General features: G+C 37.6%; 1 protein-coding gene across 13 annotated transcripts in view; it reads right to left on the bottom strand.

Moving 5' to 3' along the window:
* The window catches only part of MAGI2 (membrane associated guanylate kinase, WW and PDZ domain containing 2), a 1,325,593-nt gene extending 1,298,142 nt beyond the window's left edge, over positions 1 to 27,451 (bottom strand). For 10 of the 13 annotated variants that reach the window (XM_077863880.1, XM_077863883.1, XM_077863879.1 and 7 more), the window contains exon 1: positions 27,006 to 27,450. In XM_077863880.1, coding sequence (XP_077720006.1) covers positions 27,006 to 27,306 — 301 coding nt within the window. In that variant the 5' untranslated portion in view covers positions 27,307 to 27,450. Of the gene's footprint in view, positions 1 to 27,005 lie in introns of all 13 variants that reach the window. The other 3 variants (XM_077863874.1, XM_077863875.1, XM_077863888.1) reach the window with 2 other exon arrangements.
* Between the last annotated feature and the right edge of the window lie 99 nt (positions 27,452 to 27,550).

Raw genomic sequence — 27,550 nt, 5'->3', positions numbered from 1 at the left:
CACTATGCATATTCATTTAACTAAAGTTCTTCAACCCCAACAAACCATGTTCAAGGCATTGGAAATACCAACATAAAATATCACTCTTCCTTAAGTTACTGGGTTTGCATATTAGAGACAATCAATAAATTACAGAATATTAAAATTACCTAACCTAATGATTTGTTTTGCTACTCAGAAAATCTGAGGTCACGTAACTAGGCCCAATGTACAGTAGAAATATGGACTCTCATCTCCCAGAACAGAAATAATGTTAGAATCAAATAGTCTAGAATTATCTGAGAAAGAACTTTTTATTTCATTTTTTTAAAGATTTTATTTATTTATTCATGAGAGACACAGAGAGAGGAAGAGACACAGGCAGAGGGAGAAGCAGGCTCCATGCACTGAGCCCAATGTAGAACTCGATCCCAGAACTCCGGGATCATGCCCTGAGCCAAAGCCAGACGCTCAGCTCAACCACTGAGCCACCCAGGTATCTCAGGGAAAGAACTTTTTAAATAATGCTTCAAAATCTGGGTTGGATCATGCAAATGGTTTCATTCCTCATGCCACAGTCTTATATAAAGTCAATATAATAATACCACACTTAAATACTTATTTCTATTCATGCCTTCTGGAATTCTTGATTTTTTTAAATCTATAATAAAGCAATATTTGCAACTAGACTAAGTTCTGACCAATAGGATATAAACATAAGAGTCTCATTCTCCCTTTTGGATTTTCACTAAAATACGGCCAAAATGCACCCCTTCTGTTTCTCATCTCTCCTGCTATTTCAAATGTGCACATGGTGGCTGAGTCACTAGGATTAGAACCACTCATGGGGATAGAAGAACCAAGAATTGGAGTTTTCTGTGTTCTAGATAACTATTATGCTTCTATATCAGCCCTGAAAGGCTGTGTGCAAGAGATATCAACCTAAGTCAAAATTATTGGTGTCTCTGGTACTCTCACACAAACAGACCATAGTCCTAAAGATATATATATATATCTTACATATATATATATATATATATGTAAAATACTATTATATATGGTACAATAGTATATATATAAATAGCACATATAGTATATATAACATTTATAAGTGTAGTCAAAATAGTATTATAGAAAATATGAGTACATATGTTTTGTTTTGATTACATAACTATCATGGAGTCTCATCTTGTCTGATTTATATGACTAGAAATTAGAAATAATATTTGAATAATATTTATATGACTAGAAATTAGAAATAATATTTGCTATAATCCTGTGTCCTGTGATATCTGCTTGGGAACATATTGACAAATCATATACATAGACATGAGTAAGAGAGAGAAAAAACACTGAAGCCCTTGGATAAAGGCTCCAATGACCATTTGCATCTCTGCACTATAAACCATTGTGTAGCTTATTTAACAACAAAAAGCTGCACCAGGACACTCAGTATTTGGACTTGAATAAAGGATACTGTATTGTTTTAAAGAAAGAATCTTTTCAAAGAATCACACAAATAATCATTTAATCTATTGTGTTTAACAGAATCTAACTGAATGTTTTTCTGAAAACATTATGCACCTTTGTCTTGACCCCAAGCTGAGAATGGATTCATGGATTCCTGTGAACCAGTGTCTTGGTTTTTGTTATGGAGTCGCCTGCTCAACTCCTGTTAGGTATACTCTAAACTCACAATCACAGAACTCCAATATGGGAATTATTAGATAAAACTATTATTCTAACAATTCCATTGACTGAACACTTTCCAAAGATGAACACACAGATCATTAGATCAAAAACTCATGTTCTGGACTAAATCAAACTCTCCTTCCGATCTTCCACCTCTCTTCTCCCTCCTCCCGTTTTCCTCCTCACTCTTCTCCTTGGCATCTTCATGAAAGAAATTCTCAGACCTACATAAAAGATTGTCACTGTAATATATAACCATGAGCTAAAGCAAAGATAAAAAATGATTTTCTGTCTCTCAGAAATTATGACACCTGGAAGGTTCTCATTTTCCCACAGCTTCCAACTCTTCCCTCTTGAGTTCAATGGAAGACACTAGTTATTTGTCTGTTAAAATGTATCATTTTGAAAAATTACTACATATATAACTAGGATTGTCCAAGAAAACTGGGCATTTATATTCTATCTCCATAAATTTGTCAAACTAACCAGGGATGTACAATGTCCGAGCTGAACTCTTCACACTTTGGTTTTGAAACCAGTTCCCCTTAGAATTTACTCTTTGGAAAGAAATTATTATTGAACTACTGACTCAGACATTATGGGAACTCCCAGTCTCTGTTAATGATATCTTAGGTTGCAAATGCAATAAGTCCATTATCCCCTCTACCTTGATTAGAACTGCCCTCCCTCCGTCTTCTCCACTACTCAGATTATATAATTATGTCCTTTAGCATTTTTGAAAATTAGGTCACTTCAGTCTGAATACCTGCAGTTAGTTTTATTTATTTATTTATTTTTTAAATATCTTTTTCTTTATTTATTTATGATAGTAACACAGAGAGAGAGAGAGAGAGAGAGAGGCAGAGACACAGGCAGAGGGAGAAGCAGGCTCCATGCACCGGGAGCCCGACGTGGGATTCGATCCCGCGTCTCCAGGATCGCGCCCTGGGCCAAAGGCAGGCGCCAAACCACTGCGCCACCCAGGGATCCCCCCTGCAGTTAGTTTTAATACCACAAAAAAGAAAAAGAAATGCTTTACTCTCACCAAACTTCACTATCTTCTCATTGGAAGGTTTTTTTATGGAAACATTTAAAAATAAAACATTGATATAGTTTGTTATCTGACAGAAATGCTTTGCATACAATATAGAACCTAAATTAGCAGTCTAAGGATGCAAAAATTCATTCTTGTCTTGAAAACAGATAATTTTTTCATTCAAAAAATATCGAGCATCTACTCTGAAAGGTCAATAATGAATGGGACTATAAAAATATTTAAGCTTGAATCTCCAAACCTAAGAATTCTATGGAATGGTAGGTAGGTGGTATGCATAAAAATGATTTTGCGGGCACCCCGGGTGGCTCGGTGGTTTAGAGCCGCCTTCAGCCCAAGGCCTGATCCTGGGGACGTGGGATCCAGTCCCACGTCAGGTTCCCTGAATGGAGCCTGCTTCTCCCTCCGCCTCTCTCTCTCTCTCTCTCTCTCTCTCTCTCTGTGTCTCATGAATAAATAAATAACATCTTTAAAAAAATGATTTTGCAAGGTAGTTTATAAGTCCCTTAAGATTGAGGTAACTAAGAATGTATATAACACTACTTCTAATTAGAGCAATCAAAGAATCATACAAGAAGGGGGTGACATTAGAGCCAGGCAGAATTTCAGGAGGCGGAGCTGACAGAACAATACTCTTGACTGAGGAAAGAACAAAAGGATGAAGATAAAATTGAGCTAGTTCAGACGCCTGAGATGCAGTGTGTACATAGTGTGATGGTATCAAATACATGTAGAAAGTTGTCAGGTGAGGAATTTGGAATGTTAGGTGAAGCAGTCAGTTTATTCAATGGGGGAAGGGGAAGAGTGAAAAAGAGGAATACAATGCTGAGTGCTATTTAGGCTGATTAATTCTGTAGTCACTTGCTGGATGGGTAAGGCAATGGCAAAACCTTTCAGCAGGAAACCAGTTTAGAAGCTATTGTATTACATACAGACATTAGAAATAAAGGGACACGTACAGAGTCTTAACAGAAGAAAAAGAAAGCAAGAACAAGGATAAGAAATATTTCCAAGACCCAACTGACAGAATTAAATAAATTAAGGAGTCTGAAAAAAGAAAAGGGATGCCACAGATTTCCAAGTTTCCAGTTCAGATGAACTAGAGATCAATGGCACCATTAGAAAAACCTGGAAAATCAGAAGGCATAGCTTACTAAAATGGAAATTAAGTTGACTCTTAGATTTATAAAGAAAGAAGCAGAACATACATGTGGAAAGATACAGAAGGCAACTAGAAAACATGGAACTTGGTCTAGTCAGAAAGACTAGACTTTATTGAAAATCAGTTCTGAACATAACTATATAAATTCACTAAACAAAAATAGGCAGATAAGTCTGCCTGTATTATTCATGAAGAAATCATTTCTTCAGAGGAAAATATAATAATTTGGATATCTGTAGAAATAGAGAGTGAAGATTAAAGTGAAATAAATAAACCATTCCATCTTGAAGACATTCCACTTTAAATATATTACAGTCTTATAGCAATAGATTGTACTCTCCATGACCACCACCAAAAATGACCTTCTTGCCATAGTCATATTTATTTGGTAGATCAAATGATTTAGAATATCATTATTTATTAACAGCCTAGCCTATCCTTATTTTTGATAGGTTATAAATATAGAGGAGGGTAAGGAATGCCTAGATTATCACTGAGTGTCAAATTTTAAAATTCAAAATTATTATAATCATCACCACCTTCTTGTTTCTTGTTCATTGAAGAATAATCAGTAAAATCTTCAGAAGTTGAGTGCTAAGCAAAATGAAAATGTAACTGAAAATATATCTGTACTGCATCTTTTTGTTGAATTATATTTGATGACAAATCTAGTAATATCCCACTGAAAATGTAGAATTGCCATTGCTTCCATTTGCCTTAGGCATAACCCTTGAAAAGCTTACTTTTAAGGGCACAGAAACATTCAGTTCTCTGTATTTTCCAATAGTTAAATATTTAGATAGCATTTGGTCTATACTTTATATAAAGCCTTTATAAGCATGCCTTGCTTATCAATTATGAAAACAATAATAAAAGTAGACTATGTGTGGCCATATAAGAGAAATGACCTGTTTATAAGTTCTTTTTTAATAAGTTCTTTATATACTCTACAAGTCTATGTAAATATCCCCAACACCAAATCCACAGCTGCAATGCTTCATAAATTAAGGATGTATTTTTCCATTCACCAAAGTGCTTCCCTGCCTTTTATGGAAAAAAAAAAATGTTACTCAACAGAACAGTTTTCAATCTATTTCATTTTGTTTGAGTTAAATCAAATTGTTTCAATATATAATAAATCTTGAATATAAATATTGTTCTATAAGCCTCATTGACAAGTCAATAAATAAAAAAGCAATATTTTGATTTCTCTGTATTTCTTTGCAGAATTTACAATGCTGATTAAAAAAAAAATTCTGCTCCCTATCTTCTATAGAGTTTTGTGTTGTTTTTTGGAAGTTAGCAACAAAGGCAAAATATAAATTTAAAAAACTTGCTGCATAAGTTTATGAGAATCTTATATTTTTCACATAGGGTTAGAATTCTATATATTAGAATTGATTTTTCCCTAATAATAGCAACAATAAAATAATTTTATTGAGTACAGAGTCGAAACTTCACCAAATGAAGATGATCCAGCAGTTGGCTTTAATGGCTATTTTCAAATTTAATGACTTTATTTTGCTTTGTGTTTTGTTTCCTTCAAGTTTATTGTTTTTTTTAAATAGGTGTTATAACTTTAAAAAAATGCCATCCACTTGAAATATTATTTATTGTTAGACAATAAAACAATGTTTCTATCAATGAACACTTCAGAAAATTTTTTAAATGTGTTTTTTAAACTAAATGAATTAAGAAGAGAAAAAAATAATTTTCTAAAGAAGTAAACATGGTATTTATTGCAAAGATTGCACGTGTGCTTGACATAAATTCTTATTTGCAAGGCAATTTTAGGTTTAATTTCTTAAATATTGTATTTAAAATGTTTAAATGTACATCAATAATTCAGTCTTCCACATTTAGTCATTTCTCTACTTTATATTGGTAAAATAAGGCTTTGTAGAATTTTCAGTTAGCCTTAGCAATCACTACTATATAGAAACAAATGACAATGAATCAACTGCACAAAGTCAACATCTAATTTCATGCCATTTAATTGACTTTTATTCTCCCCTCCTGCTGAATTCTCAAATTTATAGAAAAGCTTCAGAGCAAATTTATTTTAATGAGATTTTTACTCAAATTCTTAGAGGTTCTTATTAAATACTTTTGTGCCCTTGAGAATAAAGGAAAAAATGTGTGTGTGTGTGTGTGTGTGTGTGTGTGTGTGTGTGTGTGCCATAAAGTTACTAAAGAAGCATGGAGAAAAAAGCAACTATGTGAACAAGTTTTTTGACTCCTACCCAATTGTCAGTTCCACAGTCTCAACATACAACTTTCTAGGGCCCCAGGCATGAATGACAAGAAAATACCAAGTCTCCAAACTCATCCAAGTATGTAATTGGGCATCTAACAATAAATACTGTTTATACTGTATGTAGTGATACATATGTGCTTATGACCCCTACTTGTTTATGTACTACATATGAAATGAATATCACAGAACTCAACAAATACAAGTCCATCTTACTCTAGCTTTGCTAATAGAAAAGGACAATGGTCCAATCTATCAGAGGCAAGGAAATGGCATCTTCCATACTATGTCATAGTGTTAAACTGTGTGCTGCATATACTTGGGCTTATGTCTGCAACACCAAGGAAGACCAAAATCAATATTAAATTGCTAACTCCAAATATTTAATAAATGGTTTCTGCAGTTAAATAAAGACTGATAAGCTTGAATGTTAGCTTGAGGGAATAGCCTATTCTTTTCTTTCCCTTTCTATATTTGCTTTTGCCAAACTTCACTCAGGCTGGAAATAATCATAATAATTGGAACCAGCAGAAGGAAATAGCTGATGCTGCTAGGCAAGATGAAATAAATCTGCAACTCAAGTAATACTAAATATAAGCTCCACATGAGCATAATAGAACGAAACACCTGAGATAAGACAGTTCTTTGGAGCCAAATCCCCAAGTTTACATTTTACAAGTAGATACATTTTAGAAATGCAATATTTATAATGCATCTGGATGGTACTGAGTGTAAACAAATAGCAGATTTATGTCACTATAGCAGTAAGACTAACAATTTCCTAGGGGGAAGAAAGTAGACAAATAAGAAATGTTTGATTTCTGAGAAAAAATATTCCCATAAAGTGATAATGTAATAAACCTTCAAGTTTGCAAAAATAATATTTGTTTTAAAAATTCAGAAAGCATAAAAACACCGTTCAGGGAATTTTTAATTCTTTGTCAATTGTAGAATTTTATTCTCCTTGTCTTTTAACAGTCCTATTGTAGTATTTTTATGGTTGCCAATGGTGTATGCTATGCAATACTGAGACAGCCAAATAAGAAATATTACAACATTTCTAAGATGCTTATGATTTCAGCATGAAAATTAGCAATTAACTTTGAAGTGTTTGAATCATTCTAAGATGGGAAAAAGGAAAAGAAATGAATGCCATTTCTACCAAAAATTTTGAGGCTTTGGAAAGGGAAACAGAACTAGAAAATGACACATTTGGGTATTATAACTGTCTGCTCTGCAGTTTGGGACACTATCTAGGGGACTGGTTCATTAATCCTCTAGACTCTGTCCTACTCCATTTTAGCAATTTAGTAAAGTGGATAAAAGTTAGGCAGCCACTTAGGACTGAGCGACCGTGAACAGGCTGCGTGACCTTGGGGAAGTAATGAAACTATGTTTCAGTTTCCTCATGTTTAACTGGGATGATAAATATCATTTTTCCTCATAGAGTTAATGTGAGCCTTAAATGAATATAATTAAATGTAAAGTGGGATTTTTCTTGTTTTCCTGGAATGTAGCTAAATCTTCAGAGCTCAGGACAATGGAAAATAAGTTATCAGTCATATCTAATGTAAAACCAGTCCAAACACCATCACTCCCTAAAGCCTAGATGAGAGAAGACTGAATATTTGAAAAGAGATCCACAAAAAAAGGAATCCTTGAAGGGAAACTTAATGGACAATGAAGTGTCATCTCAATTCCCTCTTAAACTGTTCTGCCTGCAAAAAAAAAGGTGGTCACTCACAAGGATCACTCCCAGGCTGGTTACTGGATGAATTCTCAAATCAGTCACAGTTTCCCCAAGCTACTACCTAGAAGTCAAGTCTGAGAGAGTTCTTGGAACAACTTTTAAAGTTTTCCCTGAGCCTGAGGGCATTCATAAAGATAGGGATTTATGCCTACCTCTTGTCAGAGAATTCTGAAGGTGGGAGCTTGGGTGGAGCCGCTTAGGATATTTTAACAAAAAGAGAAGTGGTTGCATTTCTGCAACATGATGGGTCAAGGATGAATGAAGTTCTCCATGGCCAATTAGGCATGTTAGCAGAAAGCCAGTGAAACTTCTCTAGAAAGGAGGGCTGCCTGCTGGGTCAAGGGGATGGCAACAGAAAGAAATTGGAGGTGTAATGCAGTGGGCAGGAGCTGACAGCAGAATCATAAGTGGTCAGGTTTAGAGCCTACTGCCTCTGTCGGGACATGCTGCAATCAATACGATGGGGTAGGCAACAAGGGATGAGGAAACAAGAGTATGTTTGAAAAACATACAAATGTTATCCATAACAGAAAGCCACCATCTGGATGCCTGACATAACAGAGGGCACATATGGGCAGATTTGAAAGAACTAAAGAAATAGGTCTTTGTTCCTTCATTCATGTTCCTCCTCCCTTGCCCTGCCCTCTGAGGAGACAGAGTAGGTGGGCATGGAGAGAGCTGGAGGAAAAAACAAAACCAGACAAAACAACGAAATGGACCACACTAACATCTTGCATTATTGGTTTTCAGAGTTCCTGATCAAGACTGAGCTCAAAATATAGAAAAACCTTTTAACTAGATGCAACGTTTGCAATGTGTACTGTGAAGAGACTACATTTGCTTTATATCTGAAAATAAGACTACTCTGATACATTAAAGTAAAAAAAAAAACAACAAAACACAATCATGAGGTGGGGCAGTGAGGTCCACAGTAACGCAGGGGTCAGTAAGAAAAAATTATTTCTTGTTTGTACCTGTCTAGCCCAAGCTGTTTAATAAACCAGTCACATGACATGGTGCACATGACTGTGGTTCTAAGCAGTCAACACAACCTAGCTTCTTCTATTATTAATACTGAATGTTTTTTATTAAATTCAGCAATGTGTACATTGCTGGGCTAAGTCAGACATGAGTTTTTAAGTTAGACATTAATAACTTCAGGAAATGCCAAATACTCAAATTTTAAAAATAAGAAAATTAATTGATTTGCCTATCAACCAAATACATCAAAATATCAAGTAGAACAAAAAAGGGAAAAAACAAATATTCTTTGTACAAAAAATGTGTACTGTGTTTTTTTTTTGACTGAATGAGCTCTTTACTTGATTATTCAGACAATTTAAAAATATTTTAAAGTGATGGCATATGAATATCACTTTATGACTAATTTACTATGAACTACTTAATCTAACACCTCTACATTTTTCCTTAGTTCTCAAATAGAGTAATTTTCTCTCATAAAACAGCCTGAAACAATTCTCATCCTAGATGAAAACCTCCCATCTGGAGCAAAAGAGGCAATTTAATTCTCCCAATAAAGAAAATCTCTTATTCTAACTAAACTTCTAAGCTGCCTTTTGATACTGGAGGTCTGTGGCAATGTCATTCTGCCTCAATCATTAGCAGCTAAACTCTCTTAGATATTGATCGGTGAGGGACTCAGCAACCTGGCTTTCTGCAGAGCTCATACTATTTTGAACCAAGCAAGCATAGGTTACACACCGCCCAACTACTGAACATATAACTTTTAAATTAAACAAAAACAGATTCCTTTCACAAGTTTCAGTGTAAGAATGAAATGTTACTCAATAAACTAGGAACATTTCATAATTTAGATTAATTATGAGTGAGAATGTATTTCAGAACAAAATAGGGTATATTTTGGGAAAAAAATAACACTTTCAGCAAAAGGAGTCTCATAATGGATGAGGTAGGTAATGATCACACTGCCAAAAACCTGCCACAACATAATACAGAGCGCTGTAAGTATATTCAAAAAAGAAATTATTTAAAATGTTTTAAAATATTTTTCAAGGATATAGCTGTAAGCTAAAATGGTTGTACTTAACAATGTTTGCTAATCATGGGTAGATTTCCTAATGTGCATGATAAATTTACATGTCAACTTGACTGGGCCACAGGGTGCCCAGATATTTGGTCAAATGTTATTCTGGCTGCATCTGTGAGGGTATTTTTGGATAAGATTAATATTCAAATCCCTTGGGCAGCCTCAGTGGCCCAGTGGTTTAGCGCCGCCTTCGGCCCAGGGTGTGATCCTGGAGACCCAGGATCGAGTTCCGCATCGGGCTCCCTGCATGGAGCCTGCTTCTCCCTCTGCCTGTGTCTCTGCCTTTCTCTCTCTCGGTGTCTCTTATGAATAAGTTAATAAAAAAAATCTTTTAAAAAAATATTCAAATCACTAGAATGAATGAAGCATATTGCCCTCCCTAATGCAAGTGGGTTTCATGCAATCAGTTGAAGGCCAGAACAGAGCAAAAAGGCTGACCCTCTCCCAGGTAAGGAAGTATCCTTCCTGCCCAATTGTCTTTGTTTTTTTGTTTTTTGTTTTTTGTTTTTTAAGATTTTATTTATTCACAAGAGACACAGAGAGACAGACAGACAGACAGACACAGGCAAAAGGGAACCCTGCAGGGAGCCCGAATGGGACTCGATCATGCCCTAAGCTGAAGGCAGTTGCTCAACCATCGAGCCACCCAAGACGTCCCCTCAGTTGCCTATGAAATGGCACATCAGATTTTCCCTGCCTTTGAATTTCAACAGAAACTTTGCTCTTGGGTCTGAGGCCTGCTGGCCTTCAGACTGGAACTACACCATCAGCTCTCCTGGGTCATCAGATAGCTGACTTACTCTGAATATATTGGGAATTGTCAGTTTTCATAATCACAAGCCAATTCCTTATAATCAAGCAATCGATCTCTCTCTATAGATATACGTATATATCTTATTAGTTCTATTACTCTGGAGAACCCTAATACAATATGTTTCAAATAAATAAGTATTAAGGGGAAAGAAGATCTTTATCATTCATTCATTCAACAAATGTTTCCTAAACATTCTGCATATTTTCAGACATCATTCCAGGTACTAAGGAAATAAATATTAATTAAATACTATCCCTACCTTTGATGAATTCCAGGTTTAGTGCAAGTAACATATTTGACTTTACCAGAAAATCATTATAAAAAATGAAAATCAGTAAACATCTTATTATGACATTAAGAATTAGAAAAACCCTACTCTTCCGCCATCTTGCCCCTCCAGTGAGAATGGGGAAAATTAACAAGGCAGGAAACCACAAATGTTGGAGAGGATGTGGAGAAAAGGGAACCCTCTTACACTGTTGGTGGGAATGTGAACTGGTGCAGCCACTCTGGAAAACTGTGTGGAGGTTCTTCAAAGAGTTAAAAATAGACCTGCCCTAGGACCCAGCAATTGCACTGTTGGGGATTTACCCCAAAGATACAGATGCAATGAAACCTGGGACACCTGCACCCCAATGTTTATAGCAGCAATGTCCACAATAGCCAAACTGTGGAAGGAGCCTCGGTGTCCATCAAAAGATGAATGGATAAAGAAGATGTGGTTTATGTATACAATGGGATATTCCTCAGCCATTAGAAACGACAAATACCCACCATTTGCTTCAACGTGGATGGAACTGGATGGTATTATGCTGAGTGAAGTAAGTCAATCGGAGAAGGACAAACATTATATGTTCTCATTCATTTGGCAAATATAAATAATAGTGAAAAGGAATATAAGGGAAGGGAGAAGAAATGTGTGGGAAATATCAGAAAGGGAGACAGAACATAAAGACTCCTCTAACTCTGGGAAACGAACTAGGGGTGGTGGAAGGGGAGGAGGGCAGGGGGTGGGGGTGAATGGGTGGCGGGCACTGATGGGGGCACTTGACAGGATGAGCACTGGGTGTTATTCTATATGTTGGTAAATTGAACACAATAAAAAATAAATTTATTAAAAAATTTATCATGCAATTGTCATTATAATTCCAAAAATTGAAGACTATTCTTCTATATCTCCTTACAAATATTTATTTTAATTTTTCCACATTTAACTTTTGTTTGTACATATATCAAATAATATTAACACAGTTATTTTGAGTACATGTAATTTTATATTTTGAGCTGGAAAAATGAATGCTTTGTGCAGATAAGAAATTCTTTGGAAAACTGTAGTGGATATTAATTTGATTTGATATTTTAAAATATTGATAATAAAAATATTAAGGAAGAATATTTCTCTGAAAAAAAAAGAATTAGAAAAACCTGGATCTAATTTTCACATAACAACTCTGGATAAAATAAATGAACTTTGGGATGTTGGGATGTGTGTGTGTGTGTATATATATATATATATATATACATACATACACACACACACCATTCTTTTAATTAACAAAACTATATAACAGATACACAGTTCTACAATTATACACAGTTCAAAGTATTTCATACTTCATTTCTGGGACCCTATTTCTAAAGAAGCTACTTACAAGAAGGAAGATAAAATTTTTAGGCTTCAAAAAGATACATATTCCAACCAGTGCCATATGGGAACATTTGAATAATTTTACATGGCAGAGGAAGGTAATTCATTATAAACACAGTTTGAATGAAGAATTCCTTGTAAAATTTAGAGAAGAGTTTGTATTTTCAGGATTTACTCCACATATAGTCTAGATGTCACAGCAATGGTCATAGAGCTTAATCTCAAAATAGTACTACAGAATAAAAAAGTGAGGTACTGTTTAGTTTCTGCAACCTCTGAATTAAGACGAAAAATATACAGCAGATAAAGGCAGAACTGCTGAAGGCAGAGTTCTCACTATAATTGCTTGTATTTGGCTTTCTAATGAAAGAGAAACGTTATCTTTAGTGCTTAGCAGTGATACAGTAACATTAAAAATCTGTATATGATAATTATCTCCAATATGAGTCATATTATGAAGAAACCAATGTAAGAGGAATGGTTTGTATATTATTAAAGATTTATGCTCCCCCCTCAAAGTAGAAGTACTAAGTAAAGAAGACTCTATGTGCAGGCCTGTGAAATACAGGCATTCCTCAAATTCCTATTCTTGGCCCCTTCTCACTCAAGGCTCTTCTTCTAAGGGCACAATAGCTCCTTGAAGGGCCCCTGGTACCACTGTAAGAACAGTGTCACTCAATTGTCCAATCTGCAGTTCCAACAATTCTGTGAGCTCTAGACATATGTGACCAACAACCTAACCACCACAAGCATGCCATCTGCCCGCCAGGCACCTCAAACACATTATATTCCAAGGCGCTCATTTTTTTCCACTCATTCTGTTCTTTACATAATGTCAATTGGAGCAAAATAAAATAAAAAACAAAACAAAATCTAAAAATTAAAAATAGGCCATTTTATAATTTAATTCTGTTAACTCACTATCTCTAACTCCGATGCCTAGTCTAAATTGTCTTAAGTAAAATATCAGTGATATATATCTCATGAATATAATCATATTACTTCTTCACTAAGAGCCAAAATATACTGAAAGTAGCATGCTGCTTCTTCTGCACTTGTCAAAGAGAGCAATTTTTAATTTCTAGAACAGCCTGAAGCCATTTCCCCTGCAGATTAAATTTTAATCTCTGTAGTTAATGGCATCTGCATCTACTTCACACAACTATCCCAAGTAAGAAACCTCAGAATTATCTTTGTGACTACTACCTCCCCTCACCACTATCTCCCATTCAACTGGATATAAATTCCAATTCGTTCTGCCTCTAAAATATGTCTCAAGTTCATGTCCCTTCATTTCCACTACTGATACCAGACCTTAGACTTTGCTATCCATTTCTTCTCCACCCAATACTTACTCAAATCAAAGTTCCTCCATGCCCCACCCCGGAAAAAACAAATGAACAAAAAACAAACACTTTGATTATGCTTCTCCCTTGTTCAAATACCTTCAGTGGCTTTACTCACCTAGGGAATAATATCTAAATTCTATAGGTTCAGGTTTGAGGCCTTTCCTGATACAATACTGTTTCCTTCCTGGAAAAATTTTCAATTGCCACTTGGGGTTCTCAGTTGCCCGTGTCTTTGGCTTTGTTGATCTGTATTTTATGCTCTGCACGGGAGGATCATTTCTACCTCTCTTACCTTTCGCCATGCTCTTCTCTGCTTGCCACACCTTTCCTCCTGAACTCCCACTCGTATTTTAGAGCCACTCTCAAAAATCCCTTATGCTGTGAAGCGTGCCTACCCCTACTCCCAGCCATCTTGTATCACTAAATAATAACACTTCCAACTTAACTGCATTAAAAGTTTTATAAAATATTTCCTCATGCATTACCTCCTTTTTTTTAAAGATGATTTTATTTATTTATTTGATAGCATTAGAGAAAGCAAGGAAGGGGGTGGGAAGGGAGAGGGGCAGAGAGAGAGAAGCAGACTCTGTGCTGAGCAGGGAACCCTAAGGAGGGCTCGATCCCACCCTGGGATCATGACCTGAGCCAAAGGCAGACACTCAACCAAAGGAGCTACCCAGATGCCCCATGATCTTCTTTGATTCTAACAACCCTATGTAACATACGATGAGGCTGAGTCTTATGGGAACTTAACCCTCCATGAAGAAGTGATAATGAATTTAGGACTGGAATCCAATTCAGTCCCTGGACTCCAGATCCACCCTGCTTCTTCTTTGCCCTCTTAAGTGCTCTAAGAGCAGTATGTTTATTTCTGTACCATTCCACTGAAACTCAGCATTTTAAGGTTAGCTTTGTACATAGTTGCCTTTCCTTTTATTCCATATTCTTGGAGGGTAGGGTCTAACCCCTATTATTTTAATGCCAGGATCTAGCTTTAGCATGACATAAAACAAAAATACGATGAATTATTTATTCAGTTAATAAGTTAAAGGATGTTAATTTGCTGGGGTATTTTTATAATGATGGAATATTTATGTGACAAATTCAGAAATGTCACCATAAAACACACACATACCCCTACTCCTCTTAATCATGCATGCCACTTTTACTTTTTTTTACTACTTTTTTTTTACTTTTTTTTTTTTTTACTTTTTTTACTTTTTTTTTTTACTACTATGCGAGCTTTCTGAAGAGTAGAATGCACAGGCTATTTCCGTTTTCTCACTTTTTTTTTACTACTTTTTAAATTTTTTTTTTAACTTTTTTTTTTACTACTATGCGAGCTTTCTGAAGAGTAGAATGCACAGGCTATTTCCATTTTCTCACTTCCAATTCATTCTTCAACCCTATGACATTGGGCTCTCAGGCACCATCCACTCTACCGAATGATACTAAACAAAAGTGACCTCCATTTTTGCCAAATACAATGGAACCATTACAGGCATCATCATTTAATCATTTCTGTTGCGTCCGGCAGGGCTCAGCACTCCAGTCAAAGTTAAGGCAGCCCTAATAAGTCTTAGGTTCTTTCCTGGGATCGCTTGACTTCTAAAACAAAGATGCCTCAGCATTTCTTTTGTCTTTTTGTCTTTACATTCTTTTGCTGGATAATCTCATGTGACCTAATCTACACATTTAACCCCAAGCACTCTCCCGAATTTAAGGCTGTAATAATCAGATGCCTATTCTTTCCAGGTACATCATGTTAAACAGATCCCAAATGGAATTACCTCTACCCACATCTACTCTTTGCCTCTAAGTGATTGACGCCACTTGACAGAAACCAGAAAATCAAGTAAAATTCCTCATTCTTTATCCCTATCCAATCAGATATACTGACACTTTGCCATCTATGTATATTTCTTGACTTAGTTGTTATGCCCTCATTGTTATGATTCAAGACCTTATACCTCTCCTCTGAATAACTCTATAGCATCCTAAACAAGTCTTTCTGCCTGTATCTTCAACCATCTATAATTAGGTCTCTTCACTGCCTCCATGTGGTCCACAAATATTGCCTACATTTCTCCTCATTGGGAAAACAATGGGCGAATATGACTTTGTCAATCCTGTTCTTAAAACTTGAAATATGGAGAAGCAATTTAGCATAGTGATTAACAGCATTGACTGCATTTGAATCTCAGCTCCGCTAATTATGATGTGGCCTTGGTGTGAGTTTCTTAATCACTCCAGGCTCTGGTTTTCTTATCTCCAAATGGGTTTAATGATAGCACCTATCTTGTAGAATAATATGAGGATTAAATTCAATAGTATTTAAAGTTTGTTTAAAACTCTTCCTGACATATAGTAAACACTGCACAGATGTTTGGTATCAATAATGATAATACTCAGTGACTCAACATTCAGTTCTATACTATGGTTTGGCCCACATCTAATCCCCCAAAGTCACTCATTACATTTGTCTATATTATGTTCCAGACTTTGGTGCTTAGAACCTCTTTATCATACTCCTTGAAACTCTTAATATCATTGCCTCCTTGCTTTTTCTCTAAAAGAGTTTTCCTATCTTCCTTGCCTGATTTACTACATATATACTATTATATATATAATTTGAGGCTACATTATACTCCAGGCCCTGGGCTATGCATATTATATGTATTATAACATTTATTCCTCATAACATCTTTATGAAATAGGTTCTGTAATGACACCTATTTTACGAAGGATGGAGCTGATTTATAAAAATGTAAAACAATTTGTTCAATTTATATCTAGTATGAGGCAAATCTGTGACTGGAATCCACCTCTGTTTATCTCCTTAAAGCTCCATGATCTTAACTATTACACTGCACGGTGAAATTGGTGAAATTACTGAAGTGGAAACAAGACTTACACACCTTTCTATGGTCATTATGTAGCAGAGTGCCCAGAACCTAACATTAAAAATATGCACATACAGAGTTCACTTAACACCTTGAACTGTAATCCATGATAGAATATTAGGGAACTCCTAATCCATGTTTCTTTTCCATAATGTTTTGTTTTTTCATCTTTTATTCTGTTTATATCACGGAAAGTATATTTAAAAGATTTAAAAAACCCTCTTAATTCAGGTCTCACAGGTATACAATAGGATGTTACTACTTGAAAGTATGGATATGTCTTCGTGAAGGGTTATTCATCTTTTTATCACCAGTTTCTAGTTCAGTGTCTGCTAGAGAATAGGTTACCAATAGATGTGTGTTGAATAATAAGTAAATGAATTCTAGTCCTGGAAAAATGGAGTTGGAACATTTCTGGTGAGTCAGTTTATAATTATATACACCCCTGGATCAGTGGCACAGACATTTGTAAACACTCCATAATTCAAAAAATATTTCAAGTTGGCTTTGGCATGCATTGTGAGTATATTTTTGTAGCTGATTTGCTTTCTTGATTATGCTCTATTTTGGATAATGTTAAAATGAATTTGTGCTCCTACATATTTTAGGTTAAAATTTTCTGGAATTTAAAACAGAGTCCAACCAGAGCAAAATTGAATGAGGTAATGGATGCATACATACTAGAATTTGATGGAGCTTACCTAACAGGAAAATACATCTTGGTTTATTCTTCAAATAGATTTCTCTTTCACGAAGATCTTTATCTTTGTTCCCCAAAACAATAACATAGGAATTAAATATCTATTTTATGTCATTTTACAGTTATATCAGTAAGAAGATTTTGGTTGCAATATAACAGAAAACCCAATCTAAATGGCTTAAAATATCTTGTGCACTCTCACTCAATAACCAGAAGTTCTAAGATAGGCCTGGTTCTGGGTTCATTATTTCAGCAGTTGATCAAGGAGCTGTAGCTTTTTAATCACTCTGTTCGGCCAATCTCCACCTTTTTTTTTTTTTTTTTGGTAGCTCTCCTCATGAACACAAGATGGCTACAGTTGCTCCAGGTATTATCTCCATGTTCAGCAACTTTCACATACAAAAAAGTGAATAGCTCTGTCCTGGATCTTATTTTAAGAACTAAGAAATTTCTCAGAACGTCCCCAAGGGGATTCACCTTACTTTACATTACTAAGAACTAGGTTATAAGCCATTTCCTAAAACAATCACTGGCAAAGATATGAAATTACCATGCTTGGTTTACACTAGTCTAAGTTCATCCCCTTGGGATGAGGCCAACCTAATACAAAACACATGGCATAGGAGCACATCAAAATGTGGATACTTGAACAAAACTGTCATTCTGTTAGTAAGGAAGGAGGCAGGAGGAGAAGCAATGCATTCCAGTAGACAATCATCAGTGTCTCCCTAATAACTTTCTGACTTTCTAAAATCTGAAAGCATATTCAACTGAAGCAAAGCATCTCCTTAATTAATGCTGAGTCAATTTCCCTGAGCTTAAAGGATGTCATGAAGCTCTTCACACTATACAATGAAAACTTTCCAATTATTTTTAAAAGGAGAGGTGGGATGAAAATATTTTTAAAAAAAGCATTTCCCAGGGGATCCCTGGGTGGTTCAGCAGTTTAGCACCTGCCTTCGGCCCAGGGTGTGATCCTGGAGTCCCGGGATTGAGTCCCGAGATCGAGTCCCACATCGGGCTCCCGGCATGGAGCCTGCTTCTCCGTCTGCCTGTGTCTCTGCCTCTCTCTCTCTGTGTCTCTCATGAATAAATAAATAAAATCTTTAAGAAAAAAGAATTTTCTTGATTCATAGTAGCAGTTTAGCATATTGTTTGAGCTATCAACAATATCATTAATACATAGTTTTTCTTAGATTTTTTATGGTAATATGTGCACTTTATAGACTTATAAATTCATATACAGTATCACTCCACAGTGGATTAATTTGACATGAGAAAAACGGCTTTAAATTTAACACATTAATGTAATTCAAAATACTATATTATACATTTCATAACAAAATCTCTTAGGATTCTCACTAAACTTAGTTTTTTCTTGTTATTTTTAATTTAAAGCAATACCAGTACCTGTATTTTAGCTAAATAGTCATAAATTAAGTATCATTTAACTTATTTTTAAATGATTACTTCTTTAGAATTGTAATATACCTTATAACCATAGCATGTTGGATCCAACATCTTACTCTGAGACATCTAAATCAATAAAAATTAAAACCACTTTGTAAATATCTTATTAGGATGATGAATAAGCATGCCCATTGTCCCTGCCTCATCTTTTGTTACCTTAACATTAGAGCATTATCCTAGGCATTATGTAGTCCATCAGCCACTTGGCCATGCAAATAAAAATAATCAAATTCCAAACTATTAAAATCTGGCTTCTCATTATTACTTTTTAAGGACTAATATATGAAACATAGAAATCATCTGGGTACTTGATTCCATTATGTCTTTATGGTCTCCCACTCTCAGAGCTAAGAAGGGTTTAAAATATTAGTCACAATTGAAGATTAATAAGTGGGTATACAAGCTTTTCGGCTAAATTTGTCACACACAGCATAATTTTATGTAACTCTTTTCCTAAAAAAAAAAGACTATATCCTTACATGCATAAATATCTTTCTGGGACTATTGATTTTAAAACTGGCATTAAACCTTAGTGTTTGAAAAATGTGTATGTGCCCCCAAATTTGTGTAATTCCCATGTATATAAAGAAGCAAAATAAATCTGCTGTTCTCTAGAGTAATCTCCCACACTGAACTGAAGAAAAAAAACATGGGCACTTTCAACCAGAGGCAAAGGAGATTCCAGTACAGATGTTTCAGTAAGAAACACAGTAAGAAAGAAGGTTTTAGTGCTTTAACTGCAGATAGGTGGGAGCATCTTGATAACATTCTTGCTCTTCCAGAGAGGGATCAACTTCTTTCTATTGAGGCTCCAATCCTACCACCAACAAAATAATCCAACCCCTAGGCACCTAACTTGCTAGAAAGGCAAGATTACAGTTATTCCTGGTCAAGATGCTTTTGGAAATAAGCCAAGACTTTTGAGAGGTTTAGGACCCTTTAAAAAGCCTAAATGCTGGTTACTTTTTAAAGAAATTTTAACTAGTAAAGAGTTGCTGTAACATCCTTACAACATAGAGTGCAAAGTAAGGCAAACTGGGATCAGCTGTTGACTAATCAGAAGGCTTCAGAGATGTAACCCTGGACATTTCATATACCTACAACCTGCTCATGCTTGCAATCCAGCTAATCAAATTTTGACCAAGTTTAGGTTATATTGCTAGATATTCTGTGGATTTCTACAGCACTTGTTATCCTTGTATTGAGGTACATTCTAGCTAAGTATAAAACTTCCTATACACAGCAATAGAAATCACTGGGATAAGCAACACTGCTCACCCATAAAATGAAAAATAAATGCTAAAAAAATATTTTTTACAACATTTTTACTCAGAAATTAAAGTGAAAACCACTTTTATGCTACTCCAAATCTATGATATTTGGGAAACTCATGTTTTACGAAATTTCTTAAAACACAATGTAATGTGATAAAAGATGAATAAAATATACTTCTTAAAATTAAACAAGTTTGCTTCTTCCTGCTTATTTCATAGAGTCATTTAATAAAATCTATGGTTATTTAAGGAAAAATCTGATTTCATATGCACAAATTTCACTGTAGGCAGTTAAAAGGTTCGAAAAAATTCTTCAAAAAATTTGTCATTAGAAAAATGAGTATCTGGGGATGCCTGGGTGGCTCAGTGGTTGAGCGTCTGCCTTCAGCCCAGGGCGTGATCCTGGAGTCCCGGGACCGAGTCCCACATCTGGATCCCTGCAGGGAGCCTGCTTCTCCCTCTGCCTGTGTCTCTGGCTCTCTCTGCGTGTCTCTCGTGAATAAATAAAATATTATTTTAAAAAGATTAATATTTATAGAATATCCTTTATTTGAAACTAGAAAACTTTATTTCTTTCTGTCGCATATTTGCTTTTGGCTATTACTAGATATATAATAACTTCCATGTTTTTGACAGTGATTTTTTTAAGTGGGTCAAAATAACTGAAAATGACATAAAACCTTATATAGATTCATATGACAATTACAAATAGTAATGTATTCCAAGATAGAGCAGCCATATAATTATAAATTTTAGAAAAAACCCAATCATTTATTTAAAATATCTACTCATTCCCGGGATCCCTGGGTGGCGCAGCGGTTTGGCGCCTGCCTTTGGCCCAGGGCGCGATCCTGGAGACGCGGGATCGAATCCCACTTCGGGCTCCCAGTGCATGGAGCCTGCTTCTCCCTCTGCCTATGTCTCTGCCTCTGTCTCTCTCTCTCTCTCTCTCTCTCTGTGACTATCATAAAATAAAAATAAAAAATTAAATAAATAAATAAAATAAAATATCTACTCATTATTGAAAATTAAGACACTGGATGCATTCGAGTGAATATTCAATCAGCTGTCAAAGAAAAAAATATTTTCGGTTTCTTCCAGACTATCCAAAACAATCAACATTATGTACTACATTTAATACTAATTTTTAAAGTTTTTTAAAAAATTTATATCTGGAAATTTTTTAAAAGAGGTGATAATGTGTCAATGAAATGCAATAATGGAATTATTAATTCTCTGATGATGTGAACATTTTACAACACGTTATAGCAGATGCATGTCTTTTACTAATTGGATTCAGTAATTATGAACCTATTATTAATTTATCTATATAATGTTAATTAAAGTTTACTTTTATTAAAAGAAATAGCACATCAGTCCTTACTGGAGATGGAAGAGAGTTGGGAATGATATGAAACAAATCATTTTTAAAAGGTCACACTACTAAAAAATTTGTAAGACCCTGTTCCATGTTTTTGTCACGTAAATAGATTGTAGCTAAGAAATATTTTTTAATTTAATATTAGACACTGGAGCTTCAAGGTAGAAGTTTCTATTGAAATCAAGGATAGGATTAATTCAACTAAAATTCTAAAATCATTGCGGGGCTGATGGTAAATATATTATTGGTTGCTTCATTTTTAAAAGTGTAATATAGAGAATTACTTACATTGGACTACTGACATTCTCGTAAGTGCAAAGTAAACTCCATGCTGAATTTTTTTGCATTTTTATTATATATGGTGGACTGTGAACACTTATGAATTATATGTTTTGCTTTATGAGGTACTTGATTTCTAGCTGAGAAGTAAAAGTTCACCCTTAAAACAGGATTCTTGTGTCTAAAACAGTCACATGTAAAACGTATAAATAAATTCCTAAACTTAAATTTGTGAATTCTAATAGGATTTCAAAGTTTGTCAAGCCTAAAGTGAAGGATTCATACAACATAAACTACTGAATGAAAACAAACAATGGCTAAAATATAAAATAAATATAAAACACTGATCTTTACACATAAAGGCGGCATCAGTTGGAGTTCATTTTAAAAGGTAAAAATATGTTCCATTCCACTTAACGGCGTTCAAGAATAGAAACTTTACTCGTTACTACTTTTCTCTTTCAAGAATAGTACATGAAAATTAGGCAATCATTGCATATATTTCAGTTAGTCTTCAATAAAGAGTAAAATACCTTTAAAGTTAAAAACATTTCATATGTCACCAGCTCAAAATGACCAATATGTCTGGAATAACAATTATTTGGAACAATACTTACCTAAGGTCTATTATCAGCCAGGCACTATCTTATATAAATACATTATTTACTTAATATTTTCAAGGTACCGGTGCTACGTCAGTCTAGATAACTTGTGTAAATAGCCCATGCTAAGTGGCATACTCAAGATTCAAACCCAGGCAGAGGTTAAACACCCACTATTCTATCCTACCTCTTGCGGGAAATGATTTAAGCAAGGTCTGCTATGCGTTTGAAAGCCACCGTTTAAACTATAAGCAGTTGGGGTTGTCAAATGTGAAAACTTTTTGCTAATTATGAGAGTGAATGTGTGAGTTTCAAGAAACTAAAAAGGAAAGCGAGCATAATAAATATGCCAAAAGATCACACAGTATAAATGTTAAGAGCTGAGGCTGTGGCACTTAAATACCTCAGCTGTGATTTCATCCTGAGATTACTCTCATTCGAAAGACACACATAAAAAAGCAGTCATATTTAACATTCAAGGTCATACCATTTAAATTATGTACATACACCAAAAACTATAGTAGCACCAGCCATAAATTATGCCCAAAGATAACAACTGTCTCATTAACCTGGTTCTAAAACATTAAAGATACTTTATTCTAAAATAACCAACTAATCAAATTGTTCTAACAATTTAATTGTTTATTGGTCAATAAAATCCACATACCTTAAATTTTTACGGAGGAAAGTCAATCTTTATTGGAGAAAATTTGACATAATTTGCTTTTACCTTTCCAAATAAAAAGCAGCATAGAGGTTTAACTGTATGATACTAGCCTGAAGTCAGTCAAGAAGAAAGCATGACTCTTAATAAATGTGGATCTACTTTCCTTTGAAAACAGCTTTGAAAGGAGCAATAGGAGGGAAAGCAATGTACATCTCTAGAACTGAATTTCAAAGGCCTTATTTGGCCCTTCTTCCACATGGGAAGAATTAGAAAACTTTTTGCCTTTTACTTTCCATTGTAAGATCCTAAATGGGAAAATAAGTCCAGGCTATGTAGGTCTCCATGTAGGATTAGATGCAGTAGCAGCCACAGCGCAAGAAATGTAGGACACAATGGTCTATGTAACTGGCTGCTGTGAACTTTAGTGGCAAAATTGAAAAAAGAAGGAAAGAAGAAAGAAGAAAGAAGGAAAGAAGAAAGGAAGGAAGGAAAAGAAAAGAAAGAAAGAAAAGAAAAGAAAAGAAAAGAAAAGAAAAGAAAGAAAAGAAAAGAAAAGAAAAGAAAAGAAAAGAAAAGAAAAGAAAAGAAAAGAAAAGAAAAAGAAAAGAAAAGAAACCTTTACCACTTCAGCACAGATCTCAAAATCACTTCAAGACACTTCCTTCAACTGGTTCTGCTGCATTAATGAGATCGTGGAACAGAACTGCTAATTTAGAATTAAATGCTTTGGTGAGAAGAGCATTATAAACTAAAAAGCCAGAGTTTATAAAAAATAATTGGATGTGACAATAAATGGTATTTTTCATATATTACTCATCACTGTGTGGATTTAAAGCAGCTTAAATTAAAAACGGAATCCCTTGAATTTATTCAAATGGTTTTTAAAATGGTTTTAAGGACATTTAAATGATGTAGGAAAATTATGATACATCTACTTTGTCTAGTAGATCTTAAAATTCTACTAGTTCGCTTCCTTTAAAATCGTGATAATTTAAAACTATGAAAATTTAATAATAATAAATAGAATTGTTAATAGAATAAAATAATAGAATTGTTAAATCACTATATTGTATACCTGAAACTAATATAACACCGTGTATTAACTGTACGAGAATTAAAATACAAAACTTAATAAAATCTTCAAAAATAAAAAAACACGGTGCTGATAGAAAAAATAAATAAAAGTAAAAATGAAATAAAATAATTTTAACTATAATGTCAAATTAGCCAAACAAGTAAATAAAAATAGGGTAAATGGTGCAATTTTATCTGGTACACTTCTTATCAATATTCTTGTTATTTAAACGTTTCCCTTTCTTTGGAAAATCTGCCTTAGTTTACCTGATTATGAATGTAGCTTTTGCATAATTCACAATGTTTAAATGAGTATTCAGAAATCAATTATCCCATTCATATTTTAAAACTACAACTTCTTCACAGACCCTGTTTAAGTTTTTCAGCTATATGACAGCTAGTTTATTGACTCATTATAAATAAAAATACTGAATCAAGAGCTTCTAAATTGTCTAAGTAGGAAGTGAAATCTGAGGTAAAACCCAAGAGATACAGGCACTATTATCTAACAGTATGGAAATTTTACTTTGCTTACTATGATCCATAAAATAAACCTATATGTTGTTTGGCAAGGAAAAGAATGATTTCAATAAAGGAATAGCATATATGAATCATCATATTTAGAAGAATATACAAGAAGATTATATTTTTCCACAAAAGTTAAGGGAAGCACTTTTTTTTTCTTTTTTGATCAATAATGACTCAGGACGTGAATCAGGTTCCCGGGGACTCTGAATATCATGACAAGCATCAATCATCAATGACCAAGTGAAGCCCAGAACTGAGAGTGAATACAGAAAGGAGAGAGATTTTTCCCTTAGAAAACTTTATATATTTATATATATATATCACTTTATATTTGTATGTTCCGTGAGTTCTAAAAGCGATGATCTTTCAAATAAAATATTATATAGAAGTTGAGTGATCAGAGAGTACCTTGGATCAAATCACTGCAAGATTTAAATAACATCTAGTCCAGGCCCCATCCTACATTGGACTCACAGCATCTGGTCATGTTGGCCTCTTCATAAAGACCCCAAATGACAGGGAGCTCATGAATTCACAATATAGCCCAAGATTTTTGGCAAATTACGTTAGAAAGCTCATCTTATTCTTCATCTTTCTCTTTTTTTTTTAGAAAGCTCATCTTTTTCATGTAAACAAAGACGTTTGTTTCATGCTTTACAATTTTCTATGAATTTATCTTACTTTTGCCCTGTGGAAGTTATCACCGGATAGTCAAAATTCCTTTTCTTATTTGATAGCCTTTCCATATATAATGATAGCTTTCATGCCCTCACTTTTCCAAGCCTTCCTATTGGATTTTATGGAATAGATCTATGATACCGATTGACCTGCCTCTCTTTCTTTTTTTGGACACAGTCTTGCTGCTGCTAGAGTCAGTTTGCCGGGGTCCTCCTCACCATGCGGTGCTCAGAAAGAAGACAACACTAAAATGTGGCCACCGCCGCCAATGACAGTGGGACCGTCACCTCATTAGGATGCTGTCATTAGTGGGATCTCACAGCGCACCGCCTGCCGCTGCCACCGACCCCTCCAAATGCTGAGCTGCTGCCAGGCAAGGCGCGGGCAGGAAGGACTCTACCCTGGGAACTACCGCCCTAAGACAGTATCATGGCATCAAATACGTTCACACGCATCCCTCTGGTTGAGCCTCAGCACGGTAGCAAGAGAGGAGCCTGCCTTCCTACCAAACTCCTGGATGCTCGGTGCGCGCAGCTGTGAGCTCCGGGGGCCTAGAGCGGGCGGCCGGCAGCCCCTGCAGCCCAGTGAGGACGCTGTCCTGTGCGGCAATTTGTACTTTAGAAATTTTGCCCGAGACTTCTCTTTCCCTCGCTGACTTTTTAAGCGGACGTCATGGAGCGGACGGTCCCCCAGGAGGGTGTCCTGGGGCGGTCGCCGGGTCGGGGCGGGCTGCGCGCAGGCCCGGGGGCGGGGGCGCGGGCGGGGGCGGCCGGACGGGGCGCACGTGCGGGCTCGGGGCGGGGGCCTCGCCGGGCCCGGGGCCGCCCTCCGCCGGGACCTACTTCCCCTTCGGCAGAGCCGAGCCCATCGGAGCCCATCCGAGCCCTGCAAGCTGCGGCGGCCGCGGCCCGGCACGCTCCGGGGAGGCCCGGGGACCCAGGCCGGGCCGCCGGCCCCCGCCCCCCGCTCCTCTCCGGGGCGCCCGCCTTCTCGAGCCTTCTGCGGCCGCCGGCCCGGGAGCGCCCGTTAGTCAGGGCGCACGTGACGCGCGGTGCCCACATGATGCGCGGGGGGGCGGGGGGACACGGGCCGACCGGGAAAAGTTCGCCGAGAGCCGGGCGAGCCCCCGCGCGCCGCGTCCCTGCCCTGGCCGTCGCCCAGCCGCCCCGAGGGCGCCCCGGGCAGCTCCTGCGCCCGCCCCGAGGCTCCCGTGCACCGCGGGCCGAGCCCCGACGCGCAGCCAGGCGCCCCCCGAGCTCGCGGGCGCCGCCGGGGTCCCGCAGGCCGAGCACCTTGCACAGCGCGGCTGCCCGTGCGCCCCCCGCCGGCCCCGCCGTCGCCCCTCCCGCCCCGGGGCGCCCCCCGCCGGCCCCGCCGTCGCACCCCCACCGCCCCGGGAGCCCCCCCGCCGGCCCCGCCGTCGCCCCCCTCCCGCCCCGGGGCGCCCCCCGCCGGCCCCGCCGTCGCACCCCCACCGCCCCGGGAGCGCCCCCCGCCGGCCCCGCCGTCGCCCCCCTCCCGCCCCGGGGCGCCCCCCGCCGGCCCCGCCGTCGCCCCCTCCCCGCCCCGGGGCTCCCCCGCCGGCCCCGCCGTCGCCCCCTCCCCGCCCCGGGGCGCCCCCCGCCGGCCCCGCCGTCGCCCCCTCCCCGCCCCCCGCGCGCTCGGGCGGCCGCGCTCACCTTGCTTGACACACTTGAGGCGGAGGGGGTCCTTGCAGTGCTTGATGACGGCCAGCACGTCCCGGATGGTGAGCCCCGCCACGGGGGTCTCGTTCACCTCCAGCAGCAGCTCCTCCGACGCCAGCTTGCTGCCGCTCTCGTAGGCCACCTTGCCGGGCTTCACCTCCCCCAGGTAGGGGAACTGCCCGTTCTCGGCGCCCCCCTTCAGCTCGAAGCCCAGCTGGCCCTCCGGGTTCCTGCCAATGACACTCTCATGGACTTTGCTCGTCCAGTGGCTTTTCTTTTTCAAGCTTTTGGACATGGCAGTGGGGTGGGCGGCCTCGGCTCCCGAGGGGCTGCTGCGGGGCAGGGGGAGGCGGGCGGGGAGCCCGGGGAGCCGGGGCGCCGCGCGGCGAGGGATCAGACTTTGCCTTCCTGCCCCTCTGCCCGGCGCGTCCCCTCGTCTCGGGACGGAGCGTGGATGCTGCGGGGGGAGGAGGCGGGGACGGCGGGCCGGGCGGGGGCGGGGGCGGGGGCGGGGGGGCGGCTCGGCCGGGGCTGCTGTC

Source organism: Canis aureus, chromosome 21, assembly GCF_053574225.1.
Source record: "Canis aureus isolate CA01 chromosome 21, VMU_Caureus_v.1.0, whole genome shotgun sequence".
Taxonomy (NCBI): Eukaryota; Metazoa; Chordata; class Mammalia; order Carnivora; family Canidae; genus Canis; species Canis aureus.
Note: the sequence above shows the minus strand (reverse complement) of the source record. Positions and strands in the feature narration are given on the sequence as shown.